The 20,765-nt window shown below is 41.7% G+C and overlaps 2 protein-coding genes across 2 annotated transcripts in view; one reads left to right on the top strand and one right to left on the bottom strand.

The window, feature by feature from the left end:
* The window catches only part of MCPH1 (microcephalin 1), a 107,357-nt gene that overhangs the window by 25,379 nt on the left and 61,213 nt on the right, over positions 1-20,765 (bottom strand). The gene's annotated exons all lie outside the window — the stretch shown is intronic.
* The window catches only part of ANGPT2 (angiopoietin 2), a 45,314-nt gene continuing 29,878 nt past the window's right edge, over positions 5,330-20,765 (top strand). The window contains exon 1 of the mRNA XM_053380822.1: positions 5,330-6,087. Within this exon, the coding sequence (XP_053236797.1) occupies positions 5,797-6,087 (291 nt within the window). The 5' untranslated portion in view covers positions 5,330-5,796. The remainder of the gene's footprint in view (positions 6,088-20,765) is intronic.

Genomic DNA, 20,765 nt, shown 5'->3' with positions numbered 1-20,765 from the left:
GGTGCGCCCTATGGGCCGCTGCGCCCTATGGGGCGAAAAATATGGTACTTTAAATCTCTTTCCTCACAACTGGACTTATTGACCACTAACATTGGTACCGAGTTTTATTTTTTTATTTAGAAAAGGATTTATCACACCCCTTTGGAATTCCTGAATATAAAGCAACAGAGAAGTGTTTTAAAGAAACAAATAAATGGGAAGGGCATTGCAACCTAAATTCTACTGGAATGAAAGCTCACTCAAAATCAACGGGACGGATTACAAGGAAGTACGCTGAGGATCTGCATGTAAGCCAGCCTGCCAAGTTTTATACTACTTTCCAAATGTTTATGCTTTCTGTGTTGGAACCAAAGATCTCACAGAAGTGCCCGTCAAACAGAGGCTATGCAGCTGGAAGTAAAAAGATAATAGCAGTGGGATCCAGGCATCTCTTTTAAAAGAGCTAAGTAATATACTGTGTGGATTTTTTTAAAAGGGAGAAAAAAAGACTGCCTAAGGAAGGGGAAATTAGTGTTTCCCAGGAAAGAAAATGCCTGAAGCACATCTGGCAAACTATATCTTTAACCCCTTTTACAAGGTGAGTTATGTTGAGTGAACACCCTTTAACTTTTTTTTTTAAATGGGAAAGATCTAATTTATACTTTAAATATACTGAGACAGTATTTGCTATTTTATGTCTAAAAGTGTATAATCAATCAAAAACAAGCAGGAAATCACAGTGCAAAAAAAAAATGACTGTTCCATCTGAAGAACATGCTGAACATGAAGATGACAAGATTATGTCTGAAACACACACACACACACACACGATTAAATATGAAGCAAATTAAAGAACTCAGAATCAAAAGGTAGGAGTTCAGAGCGGAGATGTTTGAAAAGTTGATTGGAAAATGTCTAATAAACCAGATTGGTAGTTGGTATTTGGCGAGCCAACATGACAGTGATGTGGGATTGAGGACTGGAGTGATCATTCTGCGATATTATGGCAGTGGAAAAAGCTGTACTGTAGCTTTTGAATGAGTGTGTGTGTGTGTGTGTGTGTGTGTGTGTGTCAACTGGAGTCAAACAATTCCCAAGACTAGCACAGATCTATTGCAAAAGAGCTGCAGAACGAAATCCTGGATTAACTTTGAAATTTTTTATTCAGCACTGGTGCCAACTTCATAATAGCAACAAATTTTAGATAAAATTAAGTTAAAATAGCTGAACAATAGCATGGAGGAGTAAAAAGGCAATAGGATTAAGGCAATGACAAATGTTGTTTCTGCAAAGACAGTAAGGGGGATTTTCCTCCATATATAGTGGCGACGTCAGGAGGCAAGATGTTACTGGAAGATGGTGTGGTCAGTGCTAAATGAAATGCTTAAAACAAGATTGATTAGTAAACCATTACTACATCCTTTGAATTGTGTGGAGAAAGAATATTAAAGAACATTTGGCCACAGGTATTTTAGAAAACTTTTTGCAGAGTTAGTATATTGGCATAGCAGAACTTGCTGGGGCCTTTCCTCTACCAATCATTGCTTTCACAAGTTAAAATTTTAACTGTGCTACTCATCAAGCACAGCACTATGTATGGGGTTTATAAAGAATAAGCAGCAAAGTATCAAGAGAAAGATAGACAGGATTGCAGGTCTGATTGTGCTTTTAGCCCCAAAGCTCTCCAGCTCTGGCCCAGCCATACCACAAAATGTGCTACCTATGTAGGTATGCCACAGGTTGGCCACACATGCCCCAGACTCAGAGATCTTGGGCATTTGCTAAATAAATTCCATTTATCTTTACTTGAACCAACTAAAATGCAACAAAATAGTAGGCAAGCTTAGGCGTTCTCCAGGCTGGATGTTGAGCAAAACTGCAGAGGTGGTGTTGAGGGCACGACGGTTATACAATTGCTCTGGCATGTACAGAAACCAGAATTACACCCATGTTATATTAAGATCACGATGTGGGTCTATCAATGGCATACCAGTTTGGGAGCTTAAGTCATATGTGACTCAGAAAATCCAAAATAGCCACATGGCTGAGGGAAGGATCCATCCAAGACCATGGAGAATATGGCCAAGAATCTCCCCATGGGCCTCACTGTTCTTACCCTAATGACATCCTGTGGTAAAAATCGCAGGATACATTCCTGGACATTATGGGAGAGTCCAACCATTCCCCCCTCCCTGAGGGATCTAATAATGACACTGATGAGAAAAGGGGCATTCTATGGACACCAGGAGGAGGAAGCCAACGTGTAATTGGGCTGACACATCTACAAAACATATTCTTCACCACAAACTTCAACACACTTGGCCAAGCAAAACATGACCATGCTCAATAAAGAATGCTCGCCTCCTCAAGAGGACCTCTTATTGGGAGAATAATAATTTTAGGATTCCCACAGGATGGGGTAATTTTTACAGGGCGTGTTTAGACAAGCTTGCATCCAGTACAGAAGAACACATGGGAAGTTACTGCAAACTTCCCTTGGCATTTCTCACTGTTTCGCCAGCTTGTTGGAATATGTAGATGCCTATGGATCTGCCTCAGAAATCTGCCTTATGTCAGGTCCAGTCCAGTATTGCCTGATCCGACTTGCAGCAGATCTCAGGCACACCTCTCTCCCATTGTTGGCTGCGAGGTCCTCTTTTACTTGGCATTTCTGGGGACTGAAACAGGGATCTTGCACAGGGGTCGGCAAAGTTTTTGTGGCTTGGGCCGGTTCACGGTCCCGCAGATGCCGCGGTGGACCGGACGCATGTGCAAACGCTATTTCCGGCGCTCCTTCTGGCGCGGAGGAGGCGCGCGCAGCTTCCCATTGGCTGCAGGAGCTTCCTGCGGCCAATGGGAAGCTGGCCAGTGTTGCAGAAGGCGGTCCCCGCTCTGCTCCGTGAAGCTCCATAGCTCCATGAAGCTATGGCCCCACCTTCATTTGGTAAAGCAGTATCAGGTCCAAACGGCATGTGATACTTATCATGCAGTTTGTCCTTGGATGATTGCTTTTTCTTTCACAAATGTGCTCCAGAGAACCCTCTAGAGGAGTTTTTTTTTGGGGGGGAGTGCGGGAGGAAAGATGAAGGGAAACAGGAAATCCCATTGCATAAGCGGACTTCTGTTGTATAAGCAGACAGACAGACAGCCATCACTGGATACCCTCTACACCAGGGGTGTCAAACTCAAATTCATCGGGGGCCGCATCAGCAGTTTGGTCACCCTCAAAGGGCCGGTTGTATCTGTAGGAATGCATGTAAAGTGGAGGTTTCCTCTGTAGAACGGCCGGTGCCGCTAGAGGGCAGACGTTCTCTGGCTTGTAGGCTGCCGCGCATGCGCTGAAGAGGCGGCTTTCTTGTGTAAAAAAAAAAAGCGAGAATAAAAGGTGAAGGCTGGCGGCCGGCGGCGGCTACACGGGCCACATGACGAGGTCTGGCGGGCCGGATTCGGCCCGCGGGCCTTGTGTTTGACACCCGTGCTCTACACTCTTTTATTTCTTGCGCTTCTTTAAATATACTGCAATTATAATTTTGTGCGAAATTCTCTTGCCCTTGAAGATACTGCTCTGGAAACTTCTAATGAGTACTGGCTAATTCACCCTGACTACCTCAGATAAGAATTCCCAGGCCTGTGCAGGTCTACTCAAAAGTAACTCCCACTGGATTTGATTGGCTTCCGTTCAAGCAAGTATACAGATGATAGTGTCCTGTGGTACAGCAGACTTAGGGAGCAACATAAACCAAAGATTCGCTGGAATGATGTTAGGATCCAATAGATCTCTGGCTCAGCTGCCAATACCTGGTGCAGCCAGGCTCTGCTGGCATAAGTCCCACACCCTGGCTCAGCCAGAGAGATGCACCTCCCTCCCAGCTCAACCAGAGCTGAGCCCTCTAAGCTGAGACTGGTGAATTTTATACTGGTGTAAGCCCTGGGGGGGGGGGGAAGGGTGCTCTGGAAGACGGGTGGAAGTGGGACTGGGCATATGCTGGATCCTAACTTCATTCAGTTCAGTCACATGACCTGGTAACTCAGAGGTTACCCAGAGGTCTATGCTTGCAAAAAAGGGTGGTGCACGCCGACCTTTTAAGGCTCCCCCCCACCCCGGTCAGGCTTAGGTGAGCTCAGGAGGCAGTAGCCCTGCTTCTGAACAAATAAATTATGCTATTTTAATTTAAGGCAGCAGAAGTTCCGCCGGCTTCCTATACTTAGGACACTAATACTGGTAATAACATGAAAATACAATCAATTTATTTTTATCAAACAAAATAGTGCTCCTTCCAATTGTCCTGAGACTACAAAGAAAGAGGGAAGGGAAACTTAAGAAGCAGGGGGATGGGACAAGAACAATAAGCAGCTTCAGGTGGTGCCAGGGGTTGCATTAAAGTGACGTTGGGGGTCAGATGGGATGCAACTTGGTCACTTGTGCTTTAGTACAAGTGAGGGAGTGGAAGGAAGCATAGCTAGCATGCAGAACATCTGGGTCATTTGAGGATACATTGACAGGTATCTGAAAAACATGGTACTCTGGGACTGAAATGAGATGTAAGCATAGATAACATGTGCTTCCTAAGCAAACTTCTGGTTTGTAGATGGAAGTGTGGGGAAAATATCGTCATTTAGGTAAGGAAGCAGCAAAAAGATCATGGGCTTCATTTACTCCCTTCTCCTATGGGCGCACTCATTTCTTGTTTCACAGAAACCACAGGGTGCCAGGGTGCCCGAATTGGGACAAACTACAGTGTGACCAAACTACAGTATGCATCCAAACTGGGAATACACTTGAAATCATGGATGCTGATTGTAGTTTGTGCAAACCATAGTTTGCTGAATTTGGATGTCACGGCAAACTATGGTTTGCACTCGCCTGAAAAGAAATTAATAGAATGCAGTGGGAGGTGGGAACGTATTAGCACAAAGCCTATTCATGATGGCTGAACAGAGCCAACACATATTCAATGTCTTGCTTCTATGGTCCCAAACCAATTTCCAGCATTCTGTATTGCCTAAGAGATAATCCGAGGTTTCTTACTACTCTGGGCTAAATATTCACTCAAGTGTTTCCAGCAGTATCGAAGTCTGCTTTTGTTTGGAAATAAGATTTCCATTTGCACAAAATGCTAAGCAAACCATACAATGTTGACTTTAAGATTAAACTCAAAAGGGACTTTTCGCATCTCCCCAGCAGGAAGCAAAGGAATGCCTGTGACTGTGTTTGTAAATTTTAAAGTATTAAAAGTAACAGATACAGCCTCAGTTTTTTTAAAAAACAAGCTCACAACACAGAGATTTTCAGAGAGAATGAGACATCCTGGAGACCCTCGATAGGGGAGGTGCTTAGGAAATTCATGAGTCTCCTTTAGCTGATCCATTTTTGCCCCTGGAGAGGCTTCCTGCAGGACGCTAAATGCATAAAACAGCATGCTCTAAACAGTCATGCTGCCTCACTACGCAACCCTCACCAGGAAGATAACGGATATACAAGAAAGAGGAATGTTACTAGCTGCACATGTTCAAGTCCTCTTCTCAATCTAGCTGAAGGAAAGGACACTGCATAATTTGGAACAGCAGATGATTATATCCTTTTCAAAAAGAAAAACGCAGAATCTGAAAATGGACCACAGAGCCAGCAGCAGCTGAGACAGATCTGCCTGACAACTTTTTAACCAAGCTTGGGACTCAACAAGAAACTGGGACTCAACTCCCCCCCCCCCCCCCGCAGATTCGCACATGTCAGTGGGGCACTGACTGCTGGAAGACGCTATCTAGATAACCTTCGCTCTTTAACAGCGTTTGATCTTCTGATTTATAAAGGAGAAAATGTGGCGGCATGTTTGCTTTATTCTGAGCTGCAATCTCGCTCTCGTTCTGGGATTCAACTCCTTTAGGAAAAACATAGAGACCCTGGGCAAAAAGCAGTACCAAGTCCAGCATGGCTTGTGCAGCTACACTTTCCTTTTGCCTGAAACAGAAAATTGCCGTTCTTCTTCCTCTACCTCCTACGTTTCCAATGCAGTGCAGAGGGATGCACCTTTAGATTATGATGATTCCATACAAAGGCTCCAGCTTCTTGAAAACATCCTGGAAAACAACACGCAGTGGCTAATGAAGGTAAAAAAATCCCCCCGTATTATTTCTATCCTACATGCGGGTTCTTGCAGCAGCACACTTTGCTGATTTGTTGTTTTCCCTTTTGACGAGTGAGTACATTGAGTTGCGGAACATTTCATTCACTTGCTCTTGACAAACAACTTTGTCGAAAACATTTAGTACGACTGCATGCTATTTACAGCCATGTGAAAAATCCAGCCTGAGGAATTTTGTTTCCTGAACTAGAGCAACGGGCTAACTGATTTATTTGTTCTAAAATGTTGCACCATGTTTTTCAGGGAGGAAAAAAAAAAGCTTTTAAACCTGTATGCTATGAATAGCTAGAAACAGCTTCTTTGTTTCTATCCATATTATATTTTCAGAATGCCATGCGGAGGGTGCAAGCTCACATGCACGCAACTGTCAGATATGCAGGGTTTCATACGTGGAATTTACTTCCAGTTAAATTTGCTTAGCACTGCAGGCAATAGTTAGCATTATTAAGGTCTGATTCACACCATGAGAAAATAGCAGGAAGCCCAATTTTACACTGTGTGTACCCATAGCATAGCGTATAATGTGCAAGGGTGGGGGGTCATAATCAAAGTTAATTGTGGTTTCCTACAGTGTGCACATATGATTTAAAATGAGATATGCTTGAGTCCCAAAGATTTGAATGGGACTTTGGCAACAGTATTCTTGAACAACAGCTCTGTGGACTGGTGCAGAATGTATCTGTGAATATTATTTTAATCATTTTGAATGTCTTAAGTTACTGACTTCGATATAGGGATTCAATTTTGTGTGTGAAATAACGTTACTTTGGGTGGCGTCCGGATAACTATTGTTTTGTTCTACAAGTTTCTGTAATTCCTGCACCACTAGACTATGATGGATTAATATGTGATAATTGGTTAGTTACAAACAAATGGATTTGCGAACAAGCATCCTACATGGAAAAAGCTAACAAAATCACTTTCTTGACTATCGAACAGTTTATCTAGACTGTGTGACAGTTCAATTTATTCATGTTTACTCTGAAGTTGAGGTTTACTTCAAAGTAAGTGTGCAAAGGATAGCATCATAGACAAACTGAATAGAAAGTGCAGCTTAACTGCATGATATCCTTGCAAAGTCACATGATACAAGACATGTCTTCTGAGGATGAAATGATTGCGCTGAAAACCTAAGCCTGCAGATTCAGAGGTAGGTCCCATTAAGTTCAGTTAGATTAATTCTCTAGGGTCCTTGCTAAGGACTGAAGCTTTAAAGGATCTCATTTAATATCTCAGTATATTCATTACAGAGAAGGCTGCAAATACTTAGAATACACCTCACTAACGCAGCATCAGAAAAAATTAAAATCAATATAGGCCCTGTTTGAAGCTTTTAATCAAGCATGTATTATGAGCTGTTATTGCAGACTAATGTGTCCCACATCTTCCTATGATAAGAAGCAGATAAGATTATAAAGTAACACTGAACAGTTATGTGAGAGAATTTAAAACTGCATTTAATAATCTAAAATATGCTTTGGGGAAGGTTGTTTAAATAGCTGTGTATCTAGCAGAACGATCCTAGGTATGTCCTTTCAAAAGTATGTCTGTCCTATTGAGTTAAATGAGACCTTACTTCCCGATAGATGGGCTACAATCTTATACAGATTATTTTAGAGCAAATCCCATTGAACATCATGAGCGTTACTTCTGAGTAGGCATTGGTAAGATTGAACTTCAAGCTGCAAAATGTTTACCATAAATGTCATGCCACCATTCATATAGACAGGTAGGTAGATAGATGGATAGAAAAAGGGTTTCAGAACCCAGCTTTATGTCCATTGTTTTTATATTTACTTAAATAACAGCACTGAATTACAAAAAAAGTTTACTTTCCACACCCCCACCCTTTTACTTTAAGTAAAAAACTAAAATAACTAGGAGAGTCAGGATCAATTGCAAGACTGCCACAACACATTTCTCAGGTCAGCAATTTTATTTATTGCTTTTTCCTATAAATCTCTGGGAATTTCTTTATGACAAGCACATTCAGCAAAGTCATTAAAACCAGGTACTTACTTTTGGAGGTCAGTCAATCCATTTAAAAAACAAATAAACATTCTATTTCTACATTTTATCAGCTGACAATGCAATTGTGCAGAAGTAAGGTCCATTGGGTTAACCGAAACCCTAACTTTCTATTGGATGACACTGGTTTTGTGTTTGGCTTGTCATTCCTTTAACATAGGGCACTTAGGCTATCTTACCCTCATTATCCTCAAGCAACTTAGGTCCCAAACTGTTTTCCTAATGAAACCTAGTAAATAAGAATAACATGAAGAAAAATCCATAGGGATCATTCCAATTCATTATTTATAAACTCTTTTATTTATGCTAAGGCAAATTAATGTACATAACACATGGATGCCCTCGAATGCCACTTTGTAACCATTTCAACCGGTTCTGGAAAATCTGACAAATTTAATTTTCCCTTTTTTCTTTAGTGAGCCTTTCTAAACCCTAGGAACCACTTATTTTTGAAGGGTGCTTGAAATAACACTGCCAGCATAAAAATCTTTCTAGCACCAGTTATGCACAAAATCTTTGTTTCAAATGCATTCTACATCCTCACACAGTATCACATTTCCCACCTTCAATCAGTCATCAAAAGGAAATGTTATCTTTCTGAATGGACACCAAACTGTCTGAATGGAAGAGAGTGGAAATCACTGTGGATGCCTCACAAGCCCAATAGGAAGCTGGAAGGTGTCAAGAGTTGCTGTGCATTCCGGAAACTAACAGAAAACCAAGGCCAGTGTTTCAGACGTTCCTAGAAAACCACAACCACCATGGAAGGGCTTGCAGTTAAAATGAGATTACTATTATTAGCACACCACCTTATCTTCCAATATCTTTTAAAACCCCTTTTCTAAAAATACCAATTTGTCTGACGTCTGAGCAAAACTAATATCTGGCATACAAAAAGAACAGGCTAATTTCATACGATATGTTCCAGCAAATCACAATTCAAGACGAAGTAGAATCCTATAATGCATATAAGATTCTGCACCACAATAGTCCTTTGAAGTCTGCCACAACCCCAGAATTTCCCATTTTTATTTAAGTCTTCCCAGTATTGCAGGAGAAAAACAAAGCCTGCTTGAGTTCGGTATAGGCTAAACAATCTATTACATTCCCTTGTAATCAATTTCTAACATACTTGATAATATAATGTTGTTTCCAAGAAACAACTATCGCTATTGTTAGTCTACAGTTGCAGTAGGTTCAAGATATGGAAAAATGAGGTTTTTACCCTGGTGTGGTTTGCAAACAGGTACAGCCATTAATTTGATTCACAGCTGCTTCACAGAAATAGCCTAACATATCAGACGAAGGGGTTGACAGATCTGATGGTCGTGTAGTTACGTTATTACAGCTAGGAATGTTGACAAATGAGATGCGCTGCCCTCTCAAGAGAGGCATGAAATAGTTAAAGGTTATCTGTGATGGAGAATAAACTAACTTTCCGCTAGCTGTTCTGAAAGGACCGTGCAAACCAACTGTGGAGATGCCCACAAAATAATGGCTCAAGAAATCTTTGCACGCTCTCTCACACAAACTTTATTCCATGTACATAAGCTTACATATATACACTCAAACTGGCCAAATGCTGGCAAATATGCCTCTACTTCCCCAAACCCTACACCAGTGGTGTCCAAACATTTTTCAAAGAGGGCCAGATTTGATGAAGTGAAGGGCCGTGAGGGCCGACCAAAGGGCTGACTAAAGTTGTTAACTCCAGTGTTGTTGAGCTTTTTTAGGATTGAAGTTGTTGAGGTTTTTTTTAAGGGTTTAAGTTGGTAAGGGTTGTTTTTTTTAAAGGATTTTACCCCAGGAAATTAACTGCCACAGGGGCCAGATTGAACCAACCAACAGGCTGAATTAGGCCCCCAAAACGGACTTTGGACATGCCTTCCCTAACTGACACTTAGCTGTGCAGATTCACATTCTCTTCTGTAGGCCCGTTTCCCTCCTCATTCATTTCTGTTATACAGAGGAACCTTTGCCCCTCGCCCAGGCTCTTGCCATTTCCTCTCCCTAACATCTCAGCATAACGTGTATTACAATAATATTGCTTTCCATGCCGTTATTATATCCTCTGCTGAACATCATTGATAGGGAGCATGTAATTAAAAGCCACGGGATGCATTTGTAGTATTCAAGGGAGGTGTTGGTGTTGCTAGGGAACCTGTTTATTTATCGGCATGGAAGGCACAGCAGCTGCTTGTCAGTTAGTGCAGGGCCTTGTAATCAAAGGAGTGCGCAGGATGAGACTGGCATAATGGTTGCTGACGATGCAAAGGTAAATGAAGGGTCTGTATGGGCTGCCTTGCTGGAAATGCTCTCCTCTGTAGTTTTGACGGGAGAGAAGCATTTGGGAGATCTCTCACAGGGAGAGCAACCTAGCCTATTCACAACCTTGGTTTCATATTCCACAAAGTATCTCTCCTACCCTGAGTGGTGAAAGTGGCTTTCTGAAGGAGGGCTAGCAATGGATCAATTAAATACCACTTACATCTTATCAGGCAATAGTCAGGCAATAGCACATTTCGCATGAACAGTGCCATGCTTGGCTAGCCCCACCTCCAGACATGCTGGCTTGCCTTAACTATCTCTGCATTCAGTGGACCAGGAACCCAATCGTGTGGAAGCCTTCACATATATCTGCAAGCTTTCTTGCTGCAGACTTTCATGCCAAATGCGCAGACAGCAGGGGACAGGACAAGCCAGCATGCTTGATGTCAGGGGTGGGACTAGCTGGCATAGCCCTGATCACAATTTGATCAGTGAGCGGGGAATAGAGAATTCAGCTATTTGCAGAGACTGTTGTCTTCTGTAAGATTTCAGAAGCCAGGTCCCCCTGGAAGCTTTAAAATGCACCCCCCTGTCCATAGCAAATGCAAACGCCGTAGCAAATGCAATTGACCTGTGCCAGCTTTTGTTTATAATCATTCTGGCATCTAGGACAAAGTGCCTTTAAGCATGAATAGAGTTCCTTCCACTCCAAGATCTTGTTCTCTGGAGGCCTTAGGTATTACAACACCCTACGGAACCTGTGTCAAATACTTAAAGGATTTACTACTCCCTTCCCATTGAAGAGCCTTTATGCTCGCGAGATTAAATGCTTTCCCTTCTGCAGCAACTAAAGGCAGATTCTCACACACTCCATATCAAGCCCGTTTGTGTGCCTGCAACCAAGAAGTACCATATTCAATGGAACACATTCTCTTAGATTGCCCTTTACATAGCAGACCTTGCCAACTGATGCTGAGTAAAATGTTGGACCTCTGGCCCACGGCCCAGAGGAGAAATCAAATGAGGTTTCTCCTGGCAGATCGGGACAAAGATACCACTGCTCTAGTAGCTTCCTTTTTAGCCACAATTTTGCCTGAAAGGGTTCCCAACGAACCATCCCTTCGGGAAATAGACCCTATACCCCTTGACAGCTTCAACCTTGTCCTTTAATTATCCCAGTGATCTGAAACGTTTTATATTGTGATGCCAATAAAGGTACTTGACTTGACTAGAGTTCCTTCCGCCTAAAGGAAGTTTAAGAAAAGAAAAATCTAAGGACAATATTCATTTTTGCCCCTGTCTGAAAGGTGGCTTGGGATGTGATGGACAGGCAGTTGTTTGACTAATGCATATGAAGCTCTGGTTCTGCAATGAGACAGCTGGTTCATCTGCATAACTTCTGGGAGATCAACACAGCTGTATGCAAGGTCACCAAATGCACACTGCCACACAGCCCAGGTCATCTCCTTGGTTCTTTTACAGGTGACGCTGTGTGCAGCCACACAGTATGCATTTGGGATGCAAAGCACAGGGTATAGGAGTGCCCTACACAAATGTGCAATCATCATTCCCCAGCTACCCGGCAGTCTAGGCCAGGACCACTATGCTGAATCTCTAACGGGCTCGTCTCCTGGTGTTCCTGAATGCCAAAGGCCTTGTTCCTGTTTAGAGATGCTCGCTAAACAGTTGAGAAAATGGACAGCAACAAGCTCACTTGAGAAAGCTGGCAGGCTGGTTATGTCCACTCTTAAATCAGGGAGCATGACCCATGACTCCTGCAGATCTCCAGAAGACGTTCATTCACTCACACACTTGTACTATTGCTGTCAGGTGACATCAAAATGCAGTAATAAGCAAGGCTGCTACCAGAGGCACCAGCTTTCAAGGGCGATGGGAGGGGGGTGATGTCATACACATGGTGTCTGGATGCTGGGAGGAGCTAGGGACAGAACCAAACCTGGTGGCCACGCAGCTTCAACACCCATTGGCTCATCCTCCACCTCCTCTTGGTGCCATCACTGGCAAGAGACTGCTTCAACCCAAGGAGCTGGCCACTGGAGCTGTGCCACAATTGGCTCTGTACTTTTGGGGCATGGGGGGGGGCTACTCCTGAAATATAGACAAACCCAAAAGGACTCAGCCCCCAGGAGCTGATGCCCCTGGCTGCACACTCATTCTTGGCTACATGGAATATCTGGAAATAATTCCCCATGCTCGGAGTAACAGGCAGCCAGCTGGGGAGGAACTTCAGTTCAATGGTAGAGTAGATGCTTCACTGTCTCACATTTAATCACTGGCACTTCCCAGTAAAGAATCTCAGATCACAGGGCTGGGAAAGACCTTGGAGAGGGCACTGCTAGTAAAACCAGACATAGTGAGCTAGATAGACAGTTGCTCTGACTCAGTTATCAGGCATGTTCATCTGTGTTCAGCATTTGACTGGCTTGCCTGCCATACTTTGAACAGTTCTGTTCAATAGCACAGACCTGAGAACAAGCACAACTTCCGGCAAACTTTTCATTCCGCTGTTACTTTGCACATGGAAGGTGAGCTTATTTATTACAATTATTGATGGAACTGCCATTCAGACAGATGGATCAATGGCAACATCTCACTCAGTTGCGCTCCGCGAAGGAGCTCCTGTGACAAAACCTAAAATGACTGGACCAAAGTTCAACACACCCCATTTTAGATCGCAAAATAGACCTCTGGGCTTGTCCAGCTTTGTGGGAAAACATTCTTTTTTTCAAAAAGTATTTTAGTTAAGTTGTGCAAGAGCGTCTAGTTAAAACGGCTGCATACAAAAATTCCAAACAACTGATGTGTACAGCAGAAGGCCCTTTTTATAAAAAGCAGTTTTAGCCTGGAATATATATAATTTTTTATTTTATTTTTTTACTTTAAGCTCTTTGTATAATGTCCATTGGCCAGTTTGCTTCCTGAGTGGAATAGGCTCACTTAACTGGGTAAACTTTAGATGCTTTGAAAAAACTGATGTAAATAAATCACTGACCTTTTCAAATCCTTTAATAGTCTAATGGAGAAAATACATACCATACTATACAGCTATTACACTGTTACAGTACAGCTGTTAATATAATTTCTAGTGTTAACATAATTTTGAGATCTTTGAGATGTGAGGAGACCCCACAGGCCAATCCGTTGTGTGTTAAGCTCCACGCTACCATAAAATTTATTAACTATGAGACAAAATAGTTCCAATGGTTTTTATTTCAAATCATTGTTTGGTGTACAAGAATGAGAGATAGCATAACAGAATTCAACAGCAGGTAGAAGTGACCTGTTTCAAGTAGCACCATAGAGGTGGGAGAAATAGATGAAGGCAGGAATTGGTGTACAAATAATTTGGTGAGATTTGGAATTATTCTAGTGGGTGGAGGCTTCCTTCAGGGAGCAAAATTTATTTCTATTTATGTACTGTTTTCAAGTTATTACTATCTTTTTTATATATAATTTTTCTTAAAATTTCTGTTTTACAATTTAGAGTACTCATTTAAACATCCTTAAAATATCAATGACTTCCCTTCCTCCCTTTCCATGGTTCATTTTGCATATCATAAATACCTGCATCTTTTACATAAACTAAACCATTCAGCATTCCATTATTACATCCATCAAAATTTATTTACACTGTTGAATTTATCTTAAGGCTGCCAACATTTTCAAGTGTACAGAATCCCCCCCCCCATATATTCAATAAACATTTTCCAATCTTCTCTAAATGTATCTTCTTCTTGTTTCCATATGTTAAGTCTGTAAGCTGCACATATTCCGTCAGCTCAAGTTGCCATTCTTCTTTAGTTGGGACCTTGCTCATTTTCCATTTTTGGACTAACAAAACACGGGCTGCAGTAGTGGCATACATAAATAATCGTTTTTGACACCTGGGAATTTCATTCTGAATTATCCCCAACAGAAAGGATTCTGGTTCTTTTTTTGGAAAGTACTTTTAAACATTTTTTTCAATTCATTATGGATTACTTCCCAATACTCTTTTACCCTTTTACAGGTCCACCATGTATGAAAGAACGTTCCCTCTACCTCTTTGCATCTCCACCACTTACCTGATTCAGTCTTATATATCTTAGCAAGCCTAACTTAGCAAGTTATTACTATCCATTTATTATTTCTATCCCACCTTTCTGTCAAGGAGCTCAAGGTGGCATACATGATTCTCCTGCTTCCCATTTCATCCTCACAAAGAGCTCTGTGAAGTAGATTAGACTGAGTAATGGTGACTGAACAAAGTCACCCAGTGAGCCTCATGACTCAGTGGAGATTTGAACCCTAGTCCAATACACCCAAGGTCCTAGTCCAGTACACCCAAATGTCATCTGCTGTCAGACAGCAAGATGTCAGCAACGCTGCTTTCCCCTGTCTACCAATAATCCTCCGTGGTGATGCAAAACCATTAGTGATTATTTTTGTGCAAGCTTCCTTTGAGCTGGTCTCTGGCCCACAGTTAAAGAAAGTACTGTTGTCTCTAGCTGACAGTACCACCAAATGCCACCAACCACATATATTTTCAATAGCATGAAAATGTTCAGCTTTGATTCGTGCCATCACAAGTGGCATGGATGGAGATTTTGACCTTAGAAACCTCTCTCTATCTATACAAAGAGGGTATCTAGGTGACTCATTACACAATATATGAGTCTGTGAGCTGTAGAGCAAGGTACAAATTCTTAAGGTATGGGAGTATAAAAACTTAGCAAAATCTGGTAGAAGATGACCAAGCAAAGAAGAGGTAAAAAAATTCCAGAACAGATACATAATGCATAAGAAAGCCTGTGGAAAACATTTGCTCTCTTAAAAAATACTTCAGTTCATTGGCACATATCCCTTGTTTGAGAGTTTCTTGACTCTACCTAGTTTCTGTTGAATTGGCCACACAACCAGGGATTTTGAGAAGCAAATGGTCCAATGCAACAAGCATCTACAGAGCAAATAAGGCTCTAGGAGGAAGCACCAAGGTTATGCCACTGCATGACTTGGGCTATTTCCCCCACATTGCCAAGGATGCTTCACTGTCTGACATCGTGCAAATGTGTCATATAGAATTGGACAGAGAAAATGCATGGAGGTGGTATCAAAGATGACCCGGATTTGGATAATCAGAACATACTGAGGGAGCTTGGTGGTGGGGATCTTACTCCCATGGCATCCTAACATTCTTACACTAATTAGTAACCTTCCTACCTAACTGTAAATAAACTTTAAACTGGACAATATTGTTATTTTGGGGTTTCAATAAGTTGATAATGCATGGTGTTAAAGATGGCCTTAAGTCCTTTGTTGCAGTGACTCCATATGATCATATAGGACAAGACAATGTGTACAAAGTCTGATTTTATTGTACAGGGTGATTCATAATGAAGCATACAGTTTCCATTTACTATAAATGGAAACTGCATACTTCATTATGAATTACCCTATATTACATATCTAACATATATTAATTTTATATATTCTGCTTGGCCTGTGTGGCTTCAGATGCCATTGGAAATGGAGGCTTTGAAGCTTGCATTTATTAGGGAAGGAAGTATATTTTTCAACAGCCAGATCCACTTATTCCATTATTAGATTGAATCCTATCAGACTGCTGACCCATTTCTTTTTAAATTATTTATTGCCTAGAAACTGTAGATTTTGGACTGACCCGTTTCTTGAAGTTAAAGCAGGTTAGCCAGATGGAAAAGTTTCCAATAAAAAAGAAAGAAAGAAATGGCACAGTGGGGGGTAGAACATCACTTGTCTAAGTCAACCTCTAAGTAATCATTTTAGCTCCAAGTGAGGTGCACTTTCTGCAAGACCTGAATGCAACAAGCAGGTTCTCATGATATATTAAATTTATACTCTTATGTTATGTGCTTGGACAGAATATATTACTATTCTAAAGTAAGCTATTATCACTTCTGTTCTTAAATTTGATTATTGGGTAGAAGCTGGGAACATATAGGACTGGTTCACACCGAACTGTCTCTGCCTTTGCAAGTTGCTCCAATCTTCTCTAGCAAAAAAGTTTCTTATTCAATAGCAGATGTGCATCCACAGTAGAAAACACTGCAGATATTTGAGAAACGTTTGTCCACCTGTTGCGTAACAACCTCTGTGAATATTTAAGAAAGGTCAATATGAACTTTTGGAAGAATAGTTTGGTAGCTTCTGAAATGCTGTGCTCAGGGAGCAGCAGGCAGAAAGAGATTTATATTCTTTCAAAGCGTGTTATTTTGAGAACAATTTCCTTCAAGTGCAATACTGTTTAAGTTGGGTCTAATGCTTGGCTACCAGCAAATAGGTATCCTTAGGAAGCTAAAACACAAGCAGCATGCTTGGGAAATCAAAGCAGTCCCTTTATTGCTGTGTAAAAACAGGCACAAAAGCCAAACCAACTAAGCTGCTTTCCACAAAAACAGGCAGCAGCAGAATGCGAGGCGTTTCACAGTCAGGGGCTGGAGGCATATAAAATTATCTCTGAAGGCAATTTATATCCTGTGATGCATAAATAGAAGGGGGCTCAACTCGCCAATTAGGCATTGTGGCTTGGATACAAAGATCACTGTGCACGAGCAGAAAGGATTTCTGCACAACTCACATTCTTTACTAAACCTTCTCCCTAATTTTCTCCTATACGCACCCACAAAACCACCCCAGACGCTCTAATGTTGAGCGTGATGCGAAATGGGGATCTGCAGCTGAGGAATGTGACCTTCCCACGTGCATAAGAAAATGCTTTTTGCTGTTCTTTCTACATTACACATGATGGAGAGCAGCAAAAGGTCACAGCTTCCTAATAATAATAATAATAATAATAGTAATAATAATAATAATAATAATAATAATAATAATAATAATAATAATAATACCTCGCCCGTCTGACTGGGTTGCCCCAGCCACTCTGGTTGGCTTCCGACATATATTTAACATAATAAAACATTGCACATTCAAAAGCTTCCCTATACAGGGCTGCCTTCAGATGTCTTCTAAAGATGATAGAATTACTCATCCCCTGACATCAGATGGGAAGCTGTTCCGCTGACCTGGTCAGTAACGTTACAGTCTATGTGTGAGTTTCCCCTTTATTCTGTTTTACGATGCACATAGTGAACCTTAAGCTCTGCCCAGGTGGAATCTCTCAATGCTTCTTAATGGTGAAACTGAGCTGAATGAAATCAATCTTACACAGTGGCGTAGCGTGGGTTGTCAGCACCCGGGGCAAGGCAAGTAATTTGCGCCCCCTAACCCGTGGATTTTAGCACTGATTTTAGCACTGCGAGCACGCCCCCCCCGATGTTGCGCCTGGTGCGGCCAGCCCCCCCTGCACCCCCCACGCTACGCCACTGATCTTACATGGAAAAATAAACCAGTGACATAGCCATGACGATGGTTGACAAAGTCTATTAGAGAACTGAAAATTCAATAGCACGTACTATGTGCCCACCATTTTCTTAATACCAGTGCTGTCCTGTCCCTCACTTTCTTTAAAGTTCAGTATTATTCGAATTTCAGTTGTTCTGAAGAGGCTGGGGATGGTGTGTGGTGTCTCTCCTCCACTCGCCATGAACATTTCTCTGGTACTCTGCAGCCTCCCTTGGCACCACATGCTTCCTGATCTTAAAAAGGCCCGTGAGATAAGTTTACCTCATAATGGGCTTTTAACTGAGGCCCAGGAACCTGGGAAAGCCTCAGAGTACAGATCACTGGTGAGGTGATTTGGAGAATGAGAAGAAGGATGCTCCTAAACATCCCTTAAAGGTAAAGGTAAAGGTACCCCTGACTGTTAGGTCCAGTCACGAACGACTCTGGGGCTGTACGCTCATCTCGCTTTATAGGCCAAGGGAGCCGGCGTTTGTCCGCAGACAGTTTTTCCAGATCATGTGGCCAGCATGACTAAGCCGCTTCTGGCAAAGCAGAGCAGTGCACGGAAACACCATTTACCTTCCCGCCAGAGCAGTACCTATTTATCTACTTGAACTTGATGTGCTTTCGAACTGCTAGGTTGGCAGGAGCTGGGACCGAGCAACGGGAGCTCACCCCATCGCGGGGATTCGAACTGCCGACCTTCTGATTGGCAAGCCCTAGGCTCTGTGGTTTAGACCACAGCGCCACCCATGTGCCTTAAACATCCCTTAGGCACCTCAAAAGTAACACAGGCACAACAGAAAGCTTACATCCCTCCCAGGAGAATTGCACTGACATTTTTCTCTCACTGTTGCGAATTTTCAAATACGTTCTCCCTCCCGCATTAACTGATGGAGAAATGTCAAAAAATGCAGGATAAATTTTTTTGGCACAATGCTAATACCCAAACTGGTTCAGTTATATGAGTAATTTAAGAAAAAGCAAATGCTGTAAAAAGTACAGTGTTCATTCCAACAGCAGGAAAAAGTGAAACATATACCAAGCTACTCTTTGATACGAGGAAAATTATTATGGATTATGGCATATTAGTATCCAAACAAAGGAATTCATCCTATATTCAGGCATTAGCAGACTTCAGCTAGCTCCCAGGATTTTCTTACTAGGCATTCCATTAAGAGCTCGTGTAACCACAGTGAAATGGATGCTTGAAAACAGGAGCTGCTAAACTTCGTGGGCATGTTTGCAAACTGGAGAAGCCATTGTGGGCACAACATACGGAAATGTGATATGCTGTGTCTGGCATATTGCCTGTTAGGAACTGCCTAATTGTCACACACGTTTTGTTCCAAAGGCAGAACCTTAAAGAAATATTGTAAATGTTTGGAATGCTGTGAAATGATTAAAAGGTCATGATTTTTCACACAGATACTGTACCATACCCTGTTCTGCATCTAATGTTCTCGAAAGTCTCCAGTAATTGTTGTTAATTCTCCTTATTGATGATTTTGTTGTTTTATTTTTATATTTTTGTACACAGTCTTGAGGTTTTTGTTTTTAACATTCAAGCGGCGTATAAATTTTATGAAATAACTGAATAAAGTAAGAAACAAACCCTGGAACAATAAACATATGAACAAAACTGCAGAGCCAGCAGTTAAAACAACTGATAAAATAATGTAACAATAAGTAAATAAATCAAAAATCAGCAATAAACTCATGATAGGATGGATTTTGACTGGTGCATCAAAGATGGCAGACTAAACACACAGCAAACTTGCTGACAAAGAGGATTCCACAGTCTGGGTCTAACCACAGACCACCTGTTTGACCTCTGAAGGTACGGAGTGTAGCCAGAGAAAGGCCTTTGGTGAAGATGATGAATGTTTGTTCAACTTCAGAAGTAAATCTCTTCTGTCCAGTGGGGATTATTCCCTACTTAAGCGTCCCCAGGAATTTTTTATACTGAGCAGTGATGTCTACTATGCAGAGAGAAAGTGTATGTATAAGACCCAGTTCTTACGTTTTGGGTACATCCACAATTTCATAATGCATACATGTACTGCCAAAACAAACTCTAAGGTCAATGGGTGCTTTCAAGAACCAATAAATAGCAAGCCCAAGTTACACTTTTCTAGCCTTCGGAATCACAGAATACCATCGCAAAGAAGAATTTTCAAATAACCAATCAAACATATGGCTTCAAAGACGGTAGCTTTCCTTTCAATTTAGCACACAAATGGCTTTCATTAAGACGATCTCCTCTCTAGCGTTTTGGTTTCCATCTCTGTTTACTGTTGTAAGACTTACCACTTAAACTTTCTGGAAGGTATATGTCTGTGCTTATATACATGCCACACACATGTGGCTGTTGCCCTGAGGATTTCTAATCTATCCCAATGTCTGTCTAGCTAGTTTTCATTTAGTTACTTTCACCTTTTTCGTTTGTTGACAGGAAAAGGAGATAAGAGAGGCAAGCTTAGCTGGAGGTCTGGACTGACAGAGACGCTCTCAGCAGGCTGTATATAAAATTAATACTGTAGGCTTCTCAAGCATTCCCATCCGCATTCTCAAGAGGATTGTTTTTTCTTGACAAACAACAGAGGTCTACAGGGACTTCCTGCCCGAACTATAAAGGGCAGCAAACCAGTTTTAAATTGACTCTTTTCCAGCCTGGAGTTATGTACTTGTTAGGCTGCAAATTTCACAAGACTAAATTCTTGTTACTGGGAATCTATCTATCTATGTCAATATATCCACGTATCTTTCTAACACTAAGAGGACAGAAAACAAGAGACAGAAAATAAATAACAGGCTCTTGTGGGGGGGAAATGTGAATTGTGAAAGTATAATTCTTTTAGTTTTAGGCTTTGCAGAAGAGAATCGAAAGGATTACAGGCAAGCTGATAGAGGGTGACATTTGCTTCAGGGGGAAAGGGAAGCCCTTAATGAAATCCACAAGCCTGG

The sequence above is a fragment of the Podarcis raffonei genome, chromosome 3 (genome assembly GCF_027172205.1).
Source record: "Podarcis raffonei isolate rPodRaf1 chromosome 3, rPodRaf1.pri, whole genome shotgun sequence".
Taxonomy (NCBI): domain Eukaryota; kingdom Metazoa; phylum Chordata; class Lepidosauria; order Squamata; family Lacertidae; genus Podarcis; species Podarcis raffonei.
This window is presented reverse-complemented; position numbering and strand designations above follow the sequence as displayed.